General features: G+C 42.8%; 1 protein-coding gene across 1 annotated transcript; it reads right to left on the bottom strand.

Annotated features, from left to right (window-relative positions):
• Window positions 1–3,639: 3,639 nt before the first annotated feature.
• Window positions 3,640–14,083, bottom strand: ZNF165 (zinc finger protein 165). The gene is given in 4 exon segments (XM_049106045.1): window positions 3,640–7,597; window positions 7,599–7,759; window positions 9,181–10,085; window positions 13,403–14,083. Coding segments are annotated over 3 exon segments (1,191 nt in total). The 5' UTR covers window positions 9,467–10,085; window positions 13,403–14,083; the 3' UTR covers window positions 3,640–6,853.
• Between the last annotated feature and the right edge of the window lie 3,287 nt (window positions 14,084–17,370).

The raw sequence follows: 17,370 nt of genomic DNA, 5'->3' as shown, positions 1-17,370 counted from the left end.
GTTCCAGCAAGAAAAGTATGGTCTCACCTGGCTGTCAGCACCCCAGCTTACTCAGGTGCAGATATAATATGCCTACCTTGTACATGTAGGGGTAGGAAATTTTCCCTTCTTCCCTTTCAGGTTCTTTGGGTGGTCTAATAAATAAATTGACATGACCGGTTAAAAGGAGAAAAACAAATTTATGTACGTATAAGAGTTCCAAAGATAGGAACTCATGGGCAATTTGGGCAATTGAGGTTTATATGCCATCCTAAGCCAAGGAATGGGATAGGGGCCTGGGACTTCCTCTTCCTGGGAGGAGAATTCACAGGATAAGAGAAGTTTGGTTATTAGATGTTTGCATGGTATTCAGTTGTCTTTCAGGTAAAAAAGTTATGTCTGGTAATAGGTCTTTTTCTGGTACAGGCCCCCTATATAAATTATTTTAGATAGTTAATGGAGAGGTAAATGTTTTTCCTGAGTCTTCTGGATCATGCTTGGCTTCAGCTCAACATAATCCACAAGCCAGAGTGGTGTACTTTGGGGCAGCCTACTCTATTCCTCTTCTTCTTCTTTAAATATTTTATTTATTTATTCATTAGAGACCCACAGAGAGAGAGAGGCAGAGACACAGGCAGAGGGAGAAGCAGGCTCCATGCAGGGTGCCTGATGTGGGACTCGATCCTGAGGCTCCAGGATCACGCCCTGGGCTGAAGGCAGCGCTAAACCGCTGAGCCACCCGGGCTGCCTCTATTCCTCTTTATAGTTAGAGTCTCACTGAACTCCCATGAGTCATGGGTCCACTGGAATTTTGTGCTCATGGGGGATTGCAAATGCTATATGTGAATGGGAGAGCAAGACATACCTTCTACTCAGGTGCATGCATTACTGTCCTGTCCTTCACTTATAAAACACAAGTTCAAAGAGAACATTTAGAATGTCAAGACTGTGACAACAATATTAAACAAGCCCAAGATCTTCTGAAAAGCAGGACCCCTCTGAGCATTAGGGCCCTGCGTGATTGTATAGTTAACACATCTTGGAAGCTAGCACTGCACATCTGGCCGACTCAATGGGGAGACTTATCAGGAAGGCAGTTGTGAAGTCTTCTAACAGACTGGTGATAAATGTAGGAAAAATTTTCCCTGGAATTTAAATCTTTAAACTCAGGAGAAAGTATACTGGACAAAAAACTTATAATTGTGGTGAGTATAGGAAAGCCTTTATTCAGCATTTCCCCCTTTCTGGACATCAGAGAACTCACTCTGGGGAGAAACTATCACTGTGGTAAGTGTGAGAAAACCTTTATTCAATGCTCTCATTTTTGTTGGTCACCTGAAAATCCATGCTGAATAAAGCCCTATAGACGTAAAGAATGTGAGAAAGCTTCCAGTGCAAGTACTGGCCTTATTAAGTATTAGAAAATTTGCACAGGAGAGAGAAACCCTATGAATGTAATAAATGTGGGAGAGGTTGCAAGGTTTCTAGGTGTGTTCAGCTCCGTTAAGGCCTCAGACTGCTCCTGTGGATAGGAAGTTCTAATAATGGGTTTCCTATTCTGGCAATTTCATTAAGAATTCAGGCCTTTTTCAACAGATAATATGTTTTGGAAAAGGATGCTATGGGAAAAGCATGAGAAAAGCTTCAAGGTGTTTTTCTCCAGACATGGTAAATTTTTTCCAACATCAGACCCTTGTATGGAAATGATCCCTTAAAATAGCCATTTCTATGTTATCTGACTTATGTGCAGCTGAGTAATGTATAGAATTGTTGAATCATGTTATACACCTGAAATGATTACACTATGATAATTATACTTGAATAAGAAAAATAAAGGGATATGAACTTTTTTAAAAAAAGCCTTTTCTAGTCAAACCCTCATATTCTTTGCAGTATGCTACGCACCAAGAGTTTAAAGGTTTAATCATGGCCTCTGGATGAATAACTATTGATCTGGAGAATCCTGCATCTTCACCTCCTAACCTTGTAACTGCTGACAAGTTATTTAACTCCTTTATGCCCAGATTTTTTTCAATGAAATTATTATTGGATAATAACTACTATTTACCAAGGATATTATGAAGATAAAAGAAGGTAACAAGTGGATGGCACTTTGTGTGTGTGTTGCTTTTTTTTTTCTTCTTTTTTTAAAGATCTTATTTATTTGAGAAAGAGCAAGAGAGAGCAAGTATGGGCAGGGAGAGAGGCAGAGGGAGAAGCTGACTCTCCGCTGAGCAGAGAGCCCAATGCTGGACTCGATCCCAAGACCCTGAGCCACCCAGGCACCCCAGGCATTTTGAACACATGTATTCTAATACTGATAGAAGAATGCTGTACTACAGGTTGAGTATTTGCTCTGTCATATCAAAAAGACTAAAATAAAGAGTATGACTATGAGAACAGAAATAAACAATACATACTAAAACCTCACAAATATACCACCATTGTTTTTATGAGTTCAGCTTTTTTTAGATTCCACATATAAGTGGTATCCTACAATGTTTGTCTTTTTCTGACTTATCTCACTTAATACAGTGCTCTCAAATTCCATCCATTTCACAAATGGCAGGATTTCCTGCTTTCTCATGGTTTAATAATATTCCACTGTTTATATGTACTATGTCCATTCATCTATTAATGGGCTTAGGTTGTTTCCACATCTTGCCTATGTTTTATTTATACTTATATTTAAGTAGGCTCTGTGCCACATGTGAAGCTAGAACTCATGACCCTGAGATTAAGAGTTATGTGTTCTACTGACTGAGCAAGCCAGGTGCCCTACCTGTGTTTTAACCGAATTGTTTTTGTTATTAAGTTGTAGGAGTTCTTTATGTATTTTGTCTTAAAAAAAATTTTTTTTTAAGTAGGCTCCACACTCAGTGTGGGGCCTAAACTCACAACCCTGAGATCAAGACCTGAGATCAAGAGTCAGACACTCAACCGACTGAGCCAAACAGGCATCCCAAGTTCTTTATATATACGTATTTTGGGTATAAACCTCTTATCTGATAGATGGTTTGCAAATATTTTCTCCCATTCTGTAGGTACAGGATTGGGTGGTGAGGTGGGCAAGGAAAGATGAATAAAGCAACTATCAAAAACAGATATGCACTGACTAACAAGAGTTACAATGAATGTCAAAAGTGGAAAAGATGAAAATAAGCAGAAAGTCTGGGGATGGCAGTAGAAAGCAACAGAAAAATATTTTTAAAAATATTTTTTTGAGAGAGCACAGGGGCATGGGGTGGGATGGGTGAGGGGCAGAGAAGAGGAAGAGGGAGAGAAGCAGACTCCCTGCTGAGTGCAGAGGCCTATGCTGGGCTTGATCCCAAGACCCTGAGATTATGACCTGAACTAAAATCAAGATTCATTCAACCGAATCACCCAGGTGTACCCCAATAATTTGTTTTTTGACTGACAGAACAGATTGAAACGTACTGAAGTTAGAGGGAATGGGGCCAATAAGGAGAAAATGCTGAAGAGAGATCATGATATTTTAGGATCATTTGTTACTTTTTAACTAAAGACAGCAGGGACTAAAGGAAATACCAGATAGGGTTAGACAGTCTGAAAGATTAGGTAGATGATGTAGCTTCCATTACAAGGGCACAGGAAAGAGGTACAAAAGGGCTTTAAATGATACAGGAAATTCAGAAAAGGTCATTTTAAAAAAAAATCTTATTTATTCATGAGAGACACACAGAGAGAGAGAGAGGCAGGGGCACAGGCAGAGGGAGAAACAGGCTCCATGCCGGGAGCCGGATGCAGGACTCAATCCCTGGACTCCAGGATCACGAGCAGGGCCAAAGGCAGGCGCTAAACCACTGAGCCACCCAGGAATCCCCAGAAAAGGTTTTTAAATGAAGTTATTAGGAATGCACGTAGACAACTTTTTCCTGAGGCTGATAACAGGGAAGACAGCATTATGTTATTCTGTACCATGTCCTTTGTTAGTGCTAATTAAGTGGGACTATGGTACTTGAGAGGACATTCAGTCTGATTCAGCACGGTGTTTCTATGACTCACGGGTTCCTAATGCTTTTCTGCCTGGATACCTACCAGAACTTTCAACCATTCTCTCTCAAGATGGATTCTTGATGCTCACCCTGCTCATGAATGGCCTGGAATTCTGGATATTTCATGGACTGGAATAATTAGTGGCTTCTATGCTGCTTTGTGAGGAAATTCTGAATGTACTCCCATTCCACATGTCCTGGCTACAACCTGAAAACACTTAAGATATGATTGAGTTTGTGAAAAGCTCAAAGAGTGAACCAGAGTTAGTATCTTAGAAGGACACCTTAGGGGACAATTCTTAGGTCAACAAATAGAAAAAAATTGACATATAGTCTGTTCCATCTTCAAGAAGAAGTAAGAAACAAATCAAAAGGATGAGAAAATGAGGAAGGCGGACACTAATACACCTAGCCTGGCTGAGTGGACTGAAGCTTTGCAACCACGGTTGTACAGATGCTTCTCTCCCTTACTGCATGTTCGCTCATTTAATCACCACTTGCTGCCCTGTGTCATCATGCGCCCTCTCCGAGCCCCCCTCAAGGTGGCTGCCTCCTGTTTTTTGGTTGATCCTCTAACATTTACACCTGCAGCTCCTCATGCGGCATCCGCTACGGACAGCAACGTTCCTAGAGTTGGTACAGAGCCTCCCAGGGTCCAGGTGTCTCCTGGTAACAGAGCTGCCTTAAGTTAGGACCAGCAGCTGCCTCCTGGTTGTCTGAGTTCTCCCGCACGGCCCACGTTCTTGGCTCCCAGTGCAGTGCTCCCCGTTGGAGATTTAATAGCCTAGGCTGCGCCAGTCATGGACTCTGAGTAAACTTCACAGGCCGTGTATATGGCAGTCTCTGCTTCAAGGAGACTGGCTTGGGGGTGAAGTGAATGTTTTTGGCTCCTCGGAAAGCAAAACAAATCATTAACTTACAGATATCCAAAAGGCTGCCGACAACTTTTACTGAGGCTTACGCTGACTGGTCGTCTTGAAATCACTGAATGAAGCACTGAAAGATTAATTCCAAAGGAAAATGAGAATCCCGGTGAACCTTGTCGTTTGTGACGAAATGCACAAACCAGGTCAGTCAATACAACTGATAACACGGAAAGAACGTGAAGCTTTAACTACAAATGGCACGAAACGAAAATATCCCACCGAACATGCCGGTGTTTTCCAGCAAAAACAAATTCACACGTGAGCAATTAGCACAGTACTTATGAGAAGAGAAACTATGCGTTCAATATTACACACACACAGACACACACATAATGGGTCACTTAGATCCTATCAGGGCTTTTCTAGTTCGAGGTAATTGAGAAATGTAAAACATTTTTTATAAAGCCTATTAGATGATTTCGTACATTAGATTATTGTAAATCTACACAGGAGGTTTGCTAGTTTTCAGATAAAGACATATGCAGTGGGGTATTATTATTATTTTTAAAGATTTTACGTATTTATTCATAGAGACACACACAAAGAGAGAGGCAAAGAGGAGAAGCAGACTCCACACAGGGAGCCCGACGTGGGACTAGATCCAGGGTCCCCAGGATCACACCCCAGGCCACAGGCGCGCCAAACCGCTGTGCCACTGGGACTGCCCTGCAGGGGGATATTAAACCTTACATAGTTGTTTTGATTCTCACATTAGGGAAAATGTGCCTCATCAAACAGGAAAACAGTACAGCAGGATTTGCCATATATCCTGAAATCACTGGTGGAGTGGATTCCTCTTTCCACTCTTCTCAGATAAAGACCTTCTCTACATTGTCTTTTCTGGAGAGAAGAGCATCCAGCATAATGAAATAGTTTCAGGACCTTTACTTTTTTTTTTTTTTTTTTTAAGATTTTATTTATTCATGAGAGAGAGAGAGAGAGGGAGGCAGAGACACAGGCAGAGGGAGAAGCAGGCTCCATGCAGGGAGTCCAATTTGGGACTCCATCCCGGGTCTCCAGGATCATGCCCTGGGCCAAAGGCAGGCGCCAAACCAGTGAGCCACCCAGGCTCCCCAGTACCTTTACTTTTAATGCTAATTCTCTCAGCCCTCTTCCGGGATTGCCAGTAGCTAGGGAACCCTGCTTCTGTTAAGAGGGCTCCTCAGAACTGAAGTCTGTCCACTTACCCCAGAGAGGTGCCAAAACCCACGTATATATGGCAGTAAGATCCTAGTTATGTTACTGTCTCCCCTAAAGTCAACTTTAAGTTCAATGTGACCACCTTTCCTCACCACTAACCGCAAGTCCTCCCTAATTTATTTCTCTCCTCTCTTATTTGAATTTCTCTGGATTCTGGCCTCTTGCCTTGGATGCTTTCCTGGCTTACCTCCTGGTATGACCTCTGGATCTAGATTTTGGTCTGCGTATTAAAATGCCACCATTGCTCAAGTCCTCTTCTTTGACATGACTTTCTAATGTAGTTTGGTTGTCCTTCATTTAAAGGAATGTTTTGAAAGCTCTGTTGTGTATTTCCCAAGTTATTCCGCTTAGAGAGCTTAGACTACCTCTTCTTGTGGAGCATCATTTACTAGTGTTGATGATCAGCTTTACCGAATCCTCTCCTCTCCACATAGTAATCATGGTTACTTCCAAGACAGTCCTTTTTTTTCTGTATCTCCATTGCCACAGAGTAGCCTATTTATTAGCTCCCCTCTAAGTTCTGCTCTTGACTTCAGCAGTCAATGGAAGAGAGGCAAATCCTGTCTCACAGAAAGCCCCCTGCTCCCCACAGGTGAAGACCATTCACAGAACACAAGCCAGAGAATGAGAAAAGAGATCATAGTTTTTCAGTCATTCATCTCACTCCATATTTTTTATTCAATATTTTTCATGTTGCTATTTCTTTCTCCTTTCCATAAAAACTTAAGTTCTTTACATTAACAGGTTTTCCCTCTTGTGAATTCTTTGGTGTTGACGAAGGTGGGAACTCTGACTGAAGGCTCTTCCACACTCACTGCATTCATAGGGTTTGTCTCCAGTGTGGATTCTCAGATGTCGAATGAGGTGTGAGCCCACTCTGAAGGTTTTCCCACATTTACTACGTTCATAGGGTTTCTCTCTGGTGTGAATTCTCTGATGCAGGATAAGATGTGAGTTCAGACTGAATGCTCTCCCACATTCTTTGCATTCAAAGGGTCTTTCCCCAGGGTGAATTCTCTGGTGTCTAATAAGATCTGAGCTCCCCTCAAAGCCTTTCCTACACTCACTACATTCATAGGGCCTTTCTCCAGTGTGGATTCTCTGATGCCTGATAAGCTTTGAGCTATGTCTGAAAGCTTTCCCACACTCATTACACTGGTGGGTTTTCTCCCCATTAAAAATTGCTGCATGTTTAATAAGGTTTGGGCTCTTGAGAGATTTTCCATATTGGTGAATTCTTTCTCCAGCATAAATTCTTTGATGCTTAATAAAATCTGGATTCCATTTGAAATTTTGGTCATAGGTACTGTGTTTACAAGTTTTCTGGTGTACCAATTCACTTGAATTTAGGTTTAAGCTTCTCTCACATCTATCATGGCCAATTTCACCTGTAAGTATATTTTTGTGGGTAAGGATTTTATTATAACCTCCATCCTGAGAAGATGATGGTCTCTGAGACCCTCCTGATTCTTTTTCCCCACTGCCTCTTTAACCTGCCTGCAGACTTACAGATGTCTTGAGGCTCAGCAGATCCTTCCGACATGAATCCTGAAATTCTTCCTGATAGAATTCTTTGTGATTCAATTTTTTCACAAATGTCCAACTTTGGCACAGATCCATTGTTTTCACTTTCCTTATCTAAAAAAATGAAAAGACAAAGTGGTAAATACCTGTTTGCTGCATTGGAAGAAAAGAAAATTTTGAGATATACCCAAGACAGTTAGTTACATATTGGTACTTGAATTGGCCATTCTAAAAATGTGGCCTTTCAGGTGATAGGTGTGATGGACAAGGACACAAAAGAGAAAAGTTGGTAAAAGCAAGTAGAATGCCCATCTATCCAACCACCCATTTCTTCATCATCCATGACTGATCAAGTTCTGTAACCACTTTCAGCTAAATGTCCCCTGAATGCATCCCCTTTTTACATTTCTGCTACTACCACCCATTCTTATCACTCTTCCTATCTAGGAGACTGTCACAGCCTCCCACTGTTCTGACTCTGAGCTGTTCTTCTTAGGCATTCTGAATACCCTCACGAGACTAACTGTTGTTAATATTCTGTCACCTATATCCTACTCAGAAACCTTCCCTCTCTTTTCTTCCACAACACACCTAACTCCTCTGCCTGGTTTCCAGAGTCCATTTATGATCTAGTCTTCACAATTCCCGCCTTCTGGCTCACAAATTTATTCTATGACTACAACTCTGTATTGTGCTGCAATCCGGCATCCCCTGTTTGTTGTAGGATTTCCTTTGTCTAGAATATGGTAGAGCAGGAAGGGTGGTTAGGCAGTGCTGGTCTTAGGGTGGGGGAAATGTATGATTTTGGATGGGGTGGATAGAAATGTCTCCAAAAAAAAAACTGGAAAGCAGAATTTGGGTATTTTTATAAAAACTGACTGTAATTTATTCTTGAGTTTAATTTTGAGATCATTTACACCTAAAGTGATATTGAGTCCATGGACTTTTTAAATAGAGGCGTTTTAGAACAGCAATAAGTATTTCCATGGGGGTAGTCACCAGAAGTACATCCAACTTCCTATAAAAACAAAAACAAAAAAAAAAACCCAAAACTTCCTACAAAAACATGAAAGTTTTGGAAGACTGAAAGTACAATAAAAAAAAAGACAACAACGCATATCTTGTTCTATAAATCCGTGAATTACATTCCACTTCTGAGTATATCATTGTGTATCTGCTTCTCTACTAACACATTTTGTTTCTCTTGATATGTTTCTTCCTCTTTTTCTTTTGTTTCTTTACTTTTTCCCTGACATTTTCTTATGCATTCATTTTTCTTTAATTTACTCACAAAAATATACTGTGTTTTGGAAATAGTCTGGATGAAGAACAAATAGGAAAACATAAATATTCTGTATAAGGAATCAGGTTTTCTCTGTTTTTATTTTAATTGACCAATGACACATAGGGAAAAAGTTCTCTACTTCTCATGGGGTGATAAAGGACCACCTATAGTGACTGAGGCTACTCTGAGAAAGAAGATTCACAGTCCCACTCTTTCAGTGACATGAATTGCACGCAATACTGCCCCTTACCACGGTCCAGAAGAAGGGGTGCTGAAGAACCATGAAGGGCATTGGGGTCCACTGGCTGCAAGTGGACACTAAGTACTGGTCCAGAAGGTACCACCTTTCTCCTGAATATCTCTTGTCCATGTGCATGGACTGGAACCCGAGGAAAAAAAAATAGAGTACATTTTGGCTTGTGAGAGAATCCTTGTTTGGGGATTTGAACATCTTCCAAAAGTAAAGAGAACCTCCTGTAGGAATACAAAACTGCAGAAGGATGGATTAAGTCTGATTCAACTGTAAAATGTGGCATAGCATCAAATGCAATGGATAGGAGACATAAAGGCACACTGAACTAACAGCCCCTGCAGGTCTCACCAGGTGTTCAATCTCAGGCCTTTTCTTCCTACTGTGAGACTCCATCCATGTGGAGGTCTTAGATCTCCCATCCCATTGTGTATCCGGACTACCGCTTCATTGGCACCTCTCTCCAAATCTTCCAGTATGGTAACCACTCCTCTCCACTCTCTGGATCATGTTCCTGTACCCAGGCCTGGAGCTCCTCAGGCAGGATGGTCAGGAACTGCCCCAGCACCAGCAGCTCCAGGATCTGCTCCTTGCTGTAGGTTTCGGGCTGTAGCCACTGATGGCAGAGCTCCTGGAGCGGGCTCAGTGCCTCTCAGGGTCCAGGGGAATCCTGGTAGCAGAACTGCCTGAAAAGCTGTCGGCACAGCTCTTGCCTGAGGGGATTGCTTCTCTGGAGGCAAGTGTCCTGCCTCCAGACAAAATCTTCCTCTTTTATCTTCACTATCACAAGTTCTTCATTCTCCTGAAGGTTCTGAACTGTAGCTGTTGTCATTTTGTGATGAAATGTATTACCAGGAAACCCCTTTCTGCTTTGTGAAGGGTCTTATTTAGTTTCAAGAGCTCTTCTAAGGGATGAGAAATAACTATTACTGTCTACGAAGAAGAAAGATCATACAATAGTAATTTTCCATTAGACAGAAGTGTAGTGGGCATTTATTATACGTAAAAGCACTGAAATACTTATTTTGTGGGATATAAGTGTTACAAAATTTCTACCTTAAAGCAGTTTAAAATTTAAATTTAAAACAAAATACAATAAATAAATAAATAAATAAATAAATAAATAAATAAATAAAACAAAATAACTTGGGACTCCCGGTGGCTCAGTCGGTTAAGCATCTGACTTAGGCTCAGGTCATCATCTCTCAGAGTCCTGTGATCTGGCCCTGAGGCAGGTTCCCTGCTCAGTAGACAGCCTGCTTTTCCCTTTCCCTCTGCCCCTACCCCTGCTCCTGCTCTCTTTCTCATTCTCACTCACTCTCTCTCAAATGGATAAATAAAATCTTAAAAAACTAAAAACAAAATACCTTTTCTTAAAGTATTTTTTTATTCATTCATAAGAGACACAGAGAAAGAGAGAGAGAGAGAGAAAGAGAGAGGCAGAGACACAGGCAGAGGGAGAAGCAGGCTCCATGCAGGGAGCTGGATGCGGGACTCGATCCTGGGTCTTCAGGATCACGCCCTGGGCTGAAAGTGGTGCTAAACTGTTGAGCCACCTGGACTGCCCCAAAATACCTTTTTTAAAAAGATTTATTTTAGAAAGAGAGATAGAGGGACAAAGGGAGAGGAAGAGAATCTCCAGCACACTCCTAGCCCATCTTGGAGCCCAAGTCTGGGCTAAATCCCACGACCCTAAGATTGACCTGAGCAGAAATCAGGAGATGGACTCAACCAACTGAGCCACCCAGGCATCCCTAAAAACAAAATACTTCAAAATGGAAGTATTTTGAAAATAGAATATAAGATTTAGGGACACCTTGGTGGTTCAGTGGTTTAGTGCTTGACTTTGGCCCAGGGCGTGATCCTGGAGTCCTGGGATGAAGTCCCACATCAGGCTCCCTGCATGGAGCCTGTTTCTCACTCTGCCTGTGTCTCTGCCTCTCTCTCTCTCTCTCTCTCTGTCTCTAATGAGTAAATAAATAAAATCTTTAAAAAAAGAAAAGAATGTAAGATTTATAAATTTAAGGCAATGCTTCATGTTAAACATGCTACATGCAATTAAATTATATGTAAGTCATAAAGACAATAAGGATCAGCATAGAAAAATGACAAAGTGCTTCATAAAGTTGGAGATACAAAGGAGCCTAGCACGTTGCAATGGGCAGGGAAAACTTAATTAATGGATTAACTTCTGAAGAATGGAAAGGACTTGATAGGATGTGGAAGAGAGAAAAATAGGAAATTACAAACAAGGAAACACCCTGAACAACTGGTTAATGGTAGGATCACAAAAGTGGGAAAGCAAAAAGTTTGGTAAGTTTGTATAAGGAAATCACAGAGGCAAAGTGCTACGATAGAAAGCCTCGAATGCCAAGATCCTGAATTCAGAGTTTATCCTTTAGGTACTGGGAAGCCAAGGAAAGCTTCTGAGCAGATGACCTGACAATACTGTTTGTGGAGTTAATATGTTGTTCATTTCTAGGATGGACTACAATATAAAAAGAGAAACGCCGAGAAACGTCACGTTTGTACTCAATACAAGTGTGAAGAAAATAATAAGGTTGGAATGATAATTATTAATTCAAAATCTGGAACTAGGATTATTTATAAATCTCTTAAGTAACAAGGGTAACTTTTCTTTTTCCTTTAGGTTTTGAGTAATCTCTACACCAAACGTAGGGATGGAACTCACAACTCGAGATCAAGAGTCACCTGTTCCACCAACTGAGCCAGCTGGGTCCCCAAGGCAACTTTTCTTGAGAGCCAGGGCTAACAGTTTCCACCAGCGTTAACTCATTCTTTCCTGAAAGGTTTCAAATAGGTTTCCTTTTATCCCAACAGTTCCTTCTCTACTTTCCTAGTTTTGTGGCTCAGTTCATATCTTGGATGATGTGGGAAACGAAGGCAGAAGAAAAATTATGAAATTTCCTTACTATCCACAGCCCACTGAAAAGTCCTAAAACAGCCTTAGTGACATTCGTCTAGGGACTCAGCTGCCTCAATGTTGATACTTTGCTAAGGGCAAAAGGTAATCGACCCCCAGGACCCTGTAAGTATACTTGAACATATAGAAATTCTTTTGGAAACTTCCTTTATCTCTAAACTCCCCAGAGATACATGTTGGCAATCATCCCCCAAGCATATAAAGGTCCCTGATACACATCTGAAGGGTTTCATGACTGAGTTTTTACTAAACAGTAACAAATGACCCTAACAATAGCTAGCCTCTGCAGGATCCTGGAAACCTTGTTTCCAAAATACCTTGGAGACTTGCTTACACTATCCCTAATGCCCTCCCAACTTCAAACTATATAATGGGCCATTCCTCAAGACCCCAGTGCAGCTCTTTCTGCCCATGGGTCCTGTTCTCTGCTTTAATAAAACCACCTTTTTGCACTTAAGACATCTCAAGACTTTTTTCTTGGCCGTTGGCTTCAAATCCTAATGTCTTTCGCATGTCATTGGACATTAAGTTAAATATAATAAACTGGCACCATGACTTGCTTATCTGTCTACTATGAATCTTGTTATTAAATACCAGTTCCTAGAGTTTTATCACACAGGAATGTCTGGTTTCTGCACTGAAAAACTGAGTAACAGGAATGTAGATATGAAGCCCTAGAGTACAAGAGCAGAATGCAAAGATCTTTCAGGGCCTTCTACTAAACATTTCACCAGTTAACTGTTGATTGTTGCACTGACATGTACTTTATTAAGAATCTGAACACAAAGAGCGCCTGGGTGGCTTAGTTGGTTAAGCATCTGTCTTTGGTTGGGGTCATGATCTCAGAGTCTGGGATTCAGTGCCACATCAGCTCCCGGCTCAGCGGGGTGGGGGGTGGGGGGGCCTGCTTGTCCCTCTGCCCCTCCCTCTCTGCTCCTGCTCCATCTCACTTTCTCTCTGAAATAAATAAAATCTTAAAAAAAAAAAAAGGAATCAACACAGTAAAGCTCTGGGCTAGAAGTTGTACAGCAATGGTTTCCAAGAAAGTCTGAGTTTGCAGCTGATTAACTAGATAATTAATCATGTAGAAACTGTTAAGATTCCTGGGATGCTGTCTCGGTCAGTCTGGGTATACCTGGAAAATCCCTATTCTGATGTACAGCTGTAAGGAATTAAATGGTGCTTGAGTTTGCGAAATAGTTGGGGGGAAAAAGGCCATAGAACCCACGTGGATTAAAAGCATTTAAATAACTTAATACGGCATATTAAATAACTCACTGGGCACGCACTGAAATGCTGACAACGGAAGGACTAAACCAGCTGGACGGTTGAGGCATCAGTACCTCACCGGGTCAGAGCAGGGAGACCGCGTAGGTGGACGTGCAAGAGCAAATACTTGCAGGGATGGAGAGGGCTGAAGCTGGACGAGACAAAGCGGGAAGAACTGAGAAGAGGGATGACGAACACAGGACGCTCGCAGGGTGGAGTACTGGATGGGACTAAGAATTCAATTCCCCTCCTTCCCACGGAGCTCCTACAGCTCCTGACGCATGACGTCTGCGGACACATCGCCTCGTCCCCGAACTGTTTTTAGTTCTGGCGGTTCCTTCCAGGTCTCGGCCCCAGGAGGACGGGGCAGCGGTACCGGGCCGCGGGCACCACGGGCTCCCCTGCGTGGACGCCCGACAGCCGTGGGCCGCCCCGCGTCTTCCACGGAAAGGCGAGGACCCCTCCCGCGAGCAGCGCGCGTGGGACGGGGTCCCGGGAACTCCTCCGGGAGGGGAGGAAGCAGCCCCACGGGGCCAACGCCGCGCTCCGAGGCCATCAGGGACCCCAGCCCGGCGCCCCGCCCCCCGCCATGACGTAACGCACGGCGCGGGTAACCATGGAAACCGAGGCGCGTTTCGGAGTAGGCGGGCGCAACGCCGTCCGCACGCCTTTCCTCGGGATGCCTCCGCGGTGCTGGCTACAGGACCTCGCTGCGGGGCGGCTGCGACCCCAAATAAAGTGGCAGGGACTGCAATGCTCGGAGGGGACAAAAGGTCGGACCCGTGGATCCTCAAGCCCGGACTCCCCTCTCCTACGGGATGGTTCCGATCGGACACTTCCGGTGGGGGGACCGCGCCGCGCCGGCTCGGGGACTTTGAACCTGCGCAGAAGGAGGCCTGGCTCAGGACTGTGACTCCCAGAAGTCTTGGCGTCTTTCTCGCGCCCAGACTCGGTTTCCCAGGATGCCTCGCCGGCTCTCGAAGTTCTTACGGCTTCCGGGGCGGGGTCCTTGCGCCCGTTTGTGGCGGGAAACTGGCTTCTGCTGCGCCGACGCAGCCTCTCCCGGACATCAGTCTGGGAGGTGGAACGGAAGCCCATGCACCTCGCTCAGACCTCACCTGGGAATCCTTCCTCGGCTTCCGGGAATGAAGGTGTGCAAAAGGGTGTGCAAAACGTGGCTGGTTGTAACCCCGCCTCACAACGGCCCGAAACGTGGACTTTCCCGAGTCGGCGGGCGGATGTGTAACTACTAGGAGCTAACTGAGGTTTACTGCTGCTCTTTCCTCTCACTGCCTCATCTCACCTGCGGTGTTAACCAAAATTCAGCTGAGTTTGTTTGAAGGTTTTTATTTTTTAATTAATTGATTTAAAAGATTTTATTTATCCATGAGAGGCACACAGGGAAAGGCAGAACGATAGGCAGAGGGAGAAAGAAGCAGACTCCCTGTGGGATCTCAGGACCCCAGGATCACATCCTGACCACTGAGCCACCCACACCTACCCCAAAGTATTTTTTTTGCATAATATCTACTTCTCATTTTCTTTTCATTTTTCTAAAAGCTGTGAATGGATTCAAACATTGATAAAAAAAATGGTAAACTTCATGCACACAACACCTAGCTTCTTGCACTTTTGACACTATACCCAATTTGTTTCGGATATATATTTTATTTTAACAATATTTATCTTTTTATTTAAGATTTATGTATTTATTTTAGAGAGAGAGCGCACGTCTGCAAGGGAGCACGAGTTGGCGGAGGATGACAGAGGGAGAGAGGGAGAAGCAGGCTCCCCACTGCGTGGAGCCCCGCCTAGAGCTGGGTCTTAAGACCCTGAGATCATGACCTGAGCATAAATCAAGAGTCAGGTATTCAACGGACTGAGCTACCCAGGCACCCCTCAGATATATATTTTATTTTTATTTTTTTTAAGATTCTATTTATTCATGAGAGATACAGAAAGAGAGAGACAGAGACATAGGCAGAGGGAGAAGCAGGCTCCATGCACCGGGGAGCCCGATGTGGGACTACCCGGGACTGTAGGATCATGCCCTGAGCTGTGGGTCAACAGCTGAGCCACTCAGGCGTCGCTATACTTTATTTTTATTTTTTAAATTTACTTTTAAAGATTTTATTTATTTATTCATGGGAGATACAGAGAGAGAGGCAGAGATGCAGGCAGAGGGAGAAGCAGGCTCCATACAGGGAGCCTGATGCCAGACGGATCCCAGGACTCCAGGATCACACTCTGGGCTGAAGGCAGGTGCTAAACCGCTGAGCCACCCAGAGATCCCCTATATTTTACTTTTTAAAAGAAGTGTACATTGCAGGTGCATGAGACCTTCTCTGCATTTCTGCATTCCATCTCCTTAGCTCCATTCCAACATATATTCATTATTTAGCATTCCAATTTGGGTGTACATTTTGCCATAAGTACTTGTGTTCTGTGGATTTTAAATCTATAAAAATGAAAATTGGACTGCAACTTTCACCCTTGGTTTTTCATTCCACATTATAGTTTTGAAATGTTTAAACTTTTCCATATATATGTAGTTCATTCATTTTAAACACAGTAGAATATTTCGTTGTAGAAATGCATCAAAATGTAGCTACTCAGTTCAACCATTTTCCAGATGGTGTGCATTTAATATATATACTCTTTTTTCTTTTTGCTAGAACATGTATATGTTTAGAAGAGACTATACATAGAAGAGAAATACAGAGAATATACATAGAAGAAAACATAGAAGGAAAAAGTCCTAGGTCAAAATTATGCTTGTAATATTTGCCATTCATTTTCACTATTGTAGAGTATTACCTTTACATCTTCTAAATATGGAATAATACTCTACAACAGTATGAGTTTGTCTGTTTTACTGATAATGGAGGTTAAATTGTCTTTGATTTTTGGACCACACAATCTGCTGTGAACCTTCTTGTATATCTTCCCTTTTGTTTATGTATGAGAATTTCTCTAGAATACATACCTAGAAATTAAATTTTGGGGTTTTAGAGTGTTAATACCTTCAAGTCAGTAATACTGCCAAATTGTTTTCAAACGTTGTATCAATTTACATTCCCATTAGCAGCATGTAAGAGTTACAATTATTCCATATCTTACTCAACACTTGGTTCTTTGGTTATTAATTTTTACCATCTAATATGTATGAAATGATATATTTTTTAAAGATTTTATTTATTTAGGGATCCCTGGGTGGCGCAGCGGTTTGCCGCCTGCCTTTGGCCCAGGGCGCGGTCCTGGATATCCGGGATCGAATCCCACGTTGGGCTCCCGGTGCATGGAGCCTGCTTCTCCCTCTGCCTGTGTCTCTGCCTCTCTCTCTCTCACTGTGTGCCTATCCTAAATAAATAAAAGTTAAAAAAAAAAAAAAGATTTTATTTATTTATTCATGAGGGACACAGAGAGAGAGAGGCAGAGGCACAGGCAGAGGGAGAAGCCGGCTCCACACAGGGAGCCCGATGATGTGGGACTTGATCCCAGGACTCCAGGATCACACCCTGGAATGAAGGCAGGCCCTAAACTGCTGAGCCACCCAGGCGTCCCTGAAATGATATTGTTTAATCAATCTTTGTGTGGGTTGCTTTTACAAAGATATCCTTTTGTTTTTTTTCTCTAAAAAGCTTGAAAGTTTTGATTTTCACATTCCTGAAGCTATCTGGACAGATTGGATAGAGATACAATTTTTTTTTTTTTTTTTTTTTAAGAGAGAGATTGAGAGAGAGCGAGAAAGAGAGGCAGAGACACAGGCAGAGGGAGAAGCAGGCTCCATGCAGGGAGCCCGATGTTGGACTCGATCCCAAGACCCCAGGATCACACCCTGAGCTGAAGGCAGGCGCTCAACCGCTGAGCCACCCAGGCATCCCGAGATACAATTTTATATATCTAACACGTGGATTGTCCCAGTAATACTTATCAAATAGCCTAAGTTTCCTACTGATCTGGAAGTCACCCTTGTC

This window comes from Canis lupus, chromosome 35 (assembly GCF_003254725.2).
Source record: "Canis lupus dingo isolate Sandy chromosome 35, ASM325472v2, whole genome shotgun sequence".
NCBI classification, from domain to species: Eukaryota; Metazoa; Chordata; class Mammalia; order Carnivora; family Canidae; genus Canis; species Canis lupus.
This window is presented reverse-complemented; position numbering and strand designations above follow the sequence as displayed.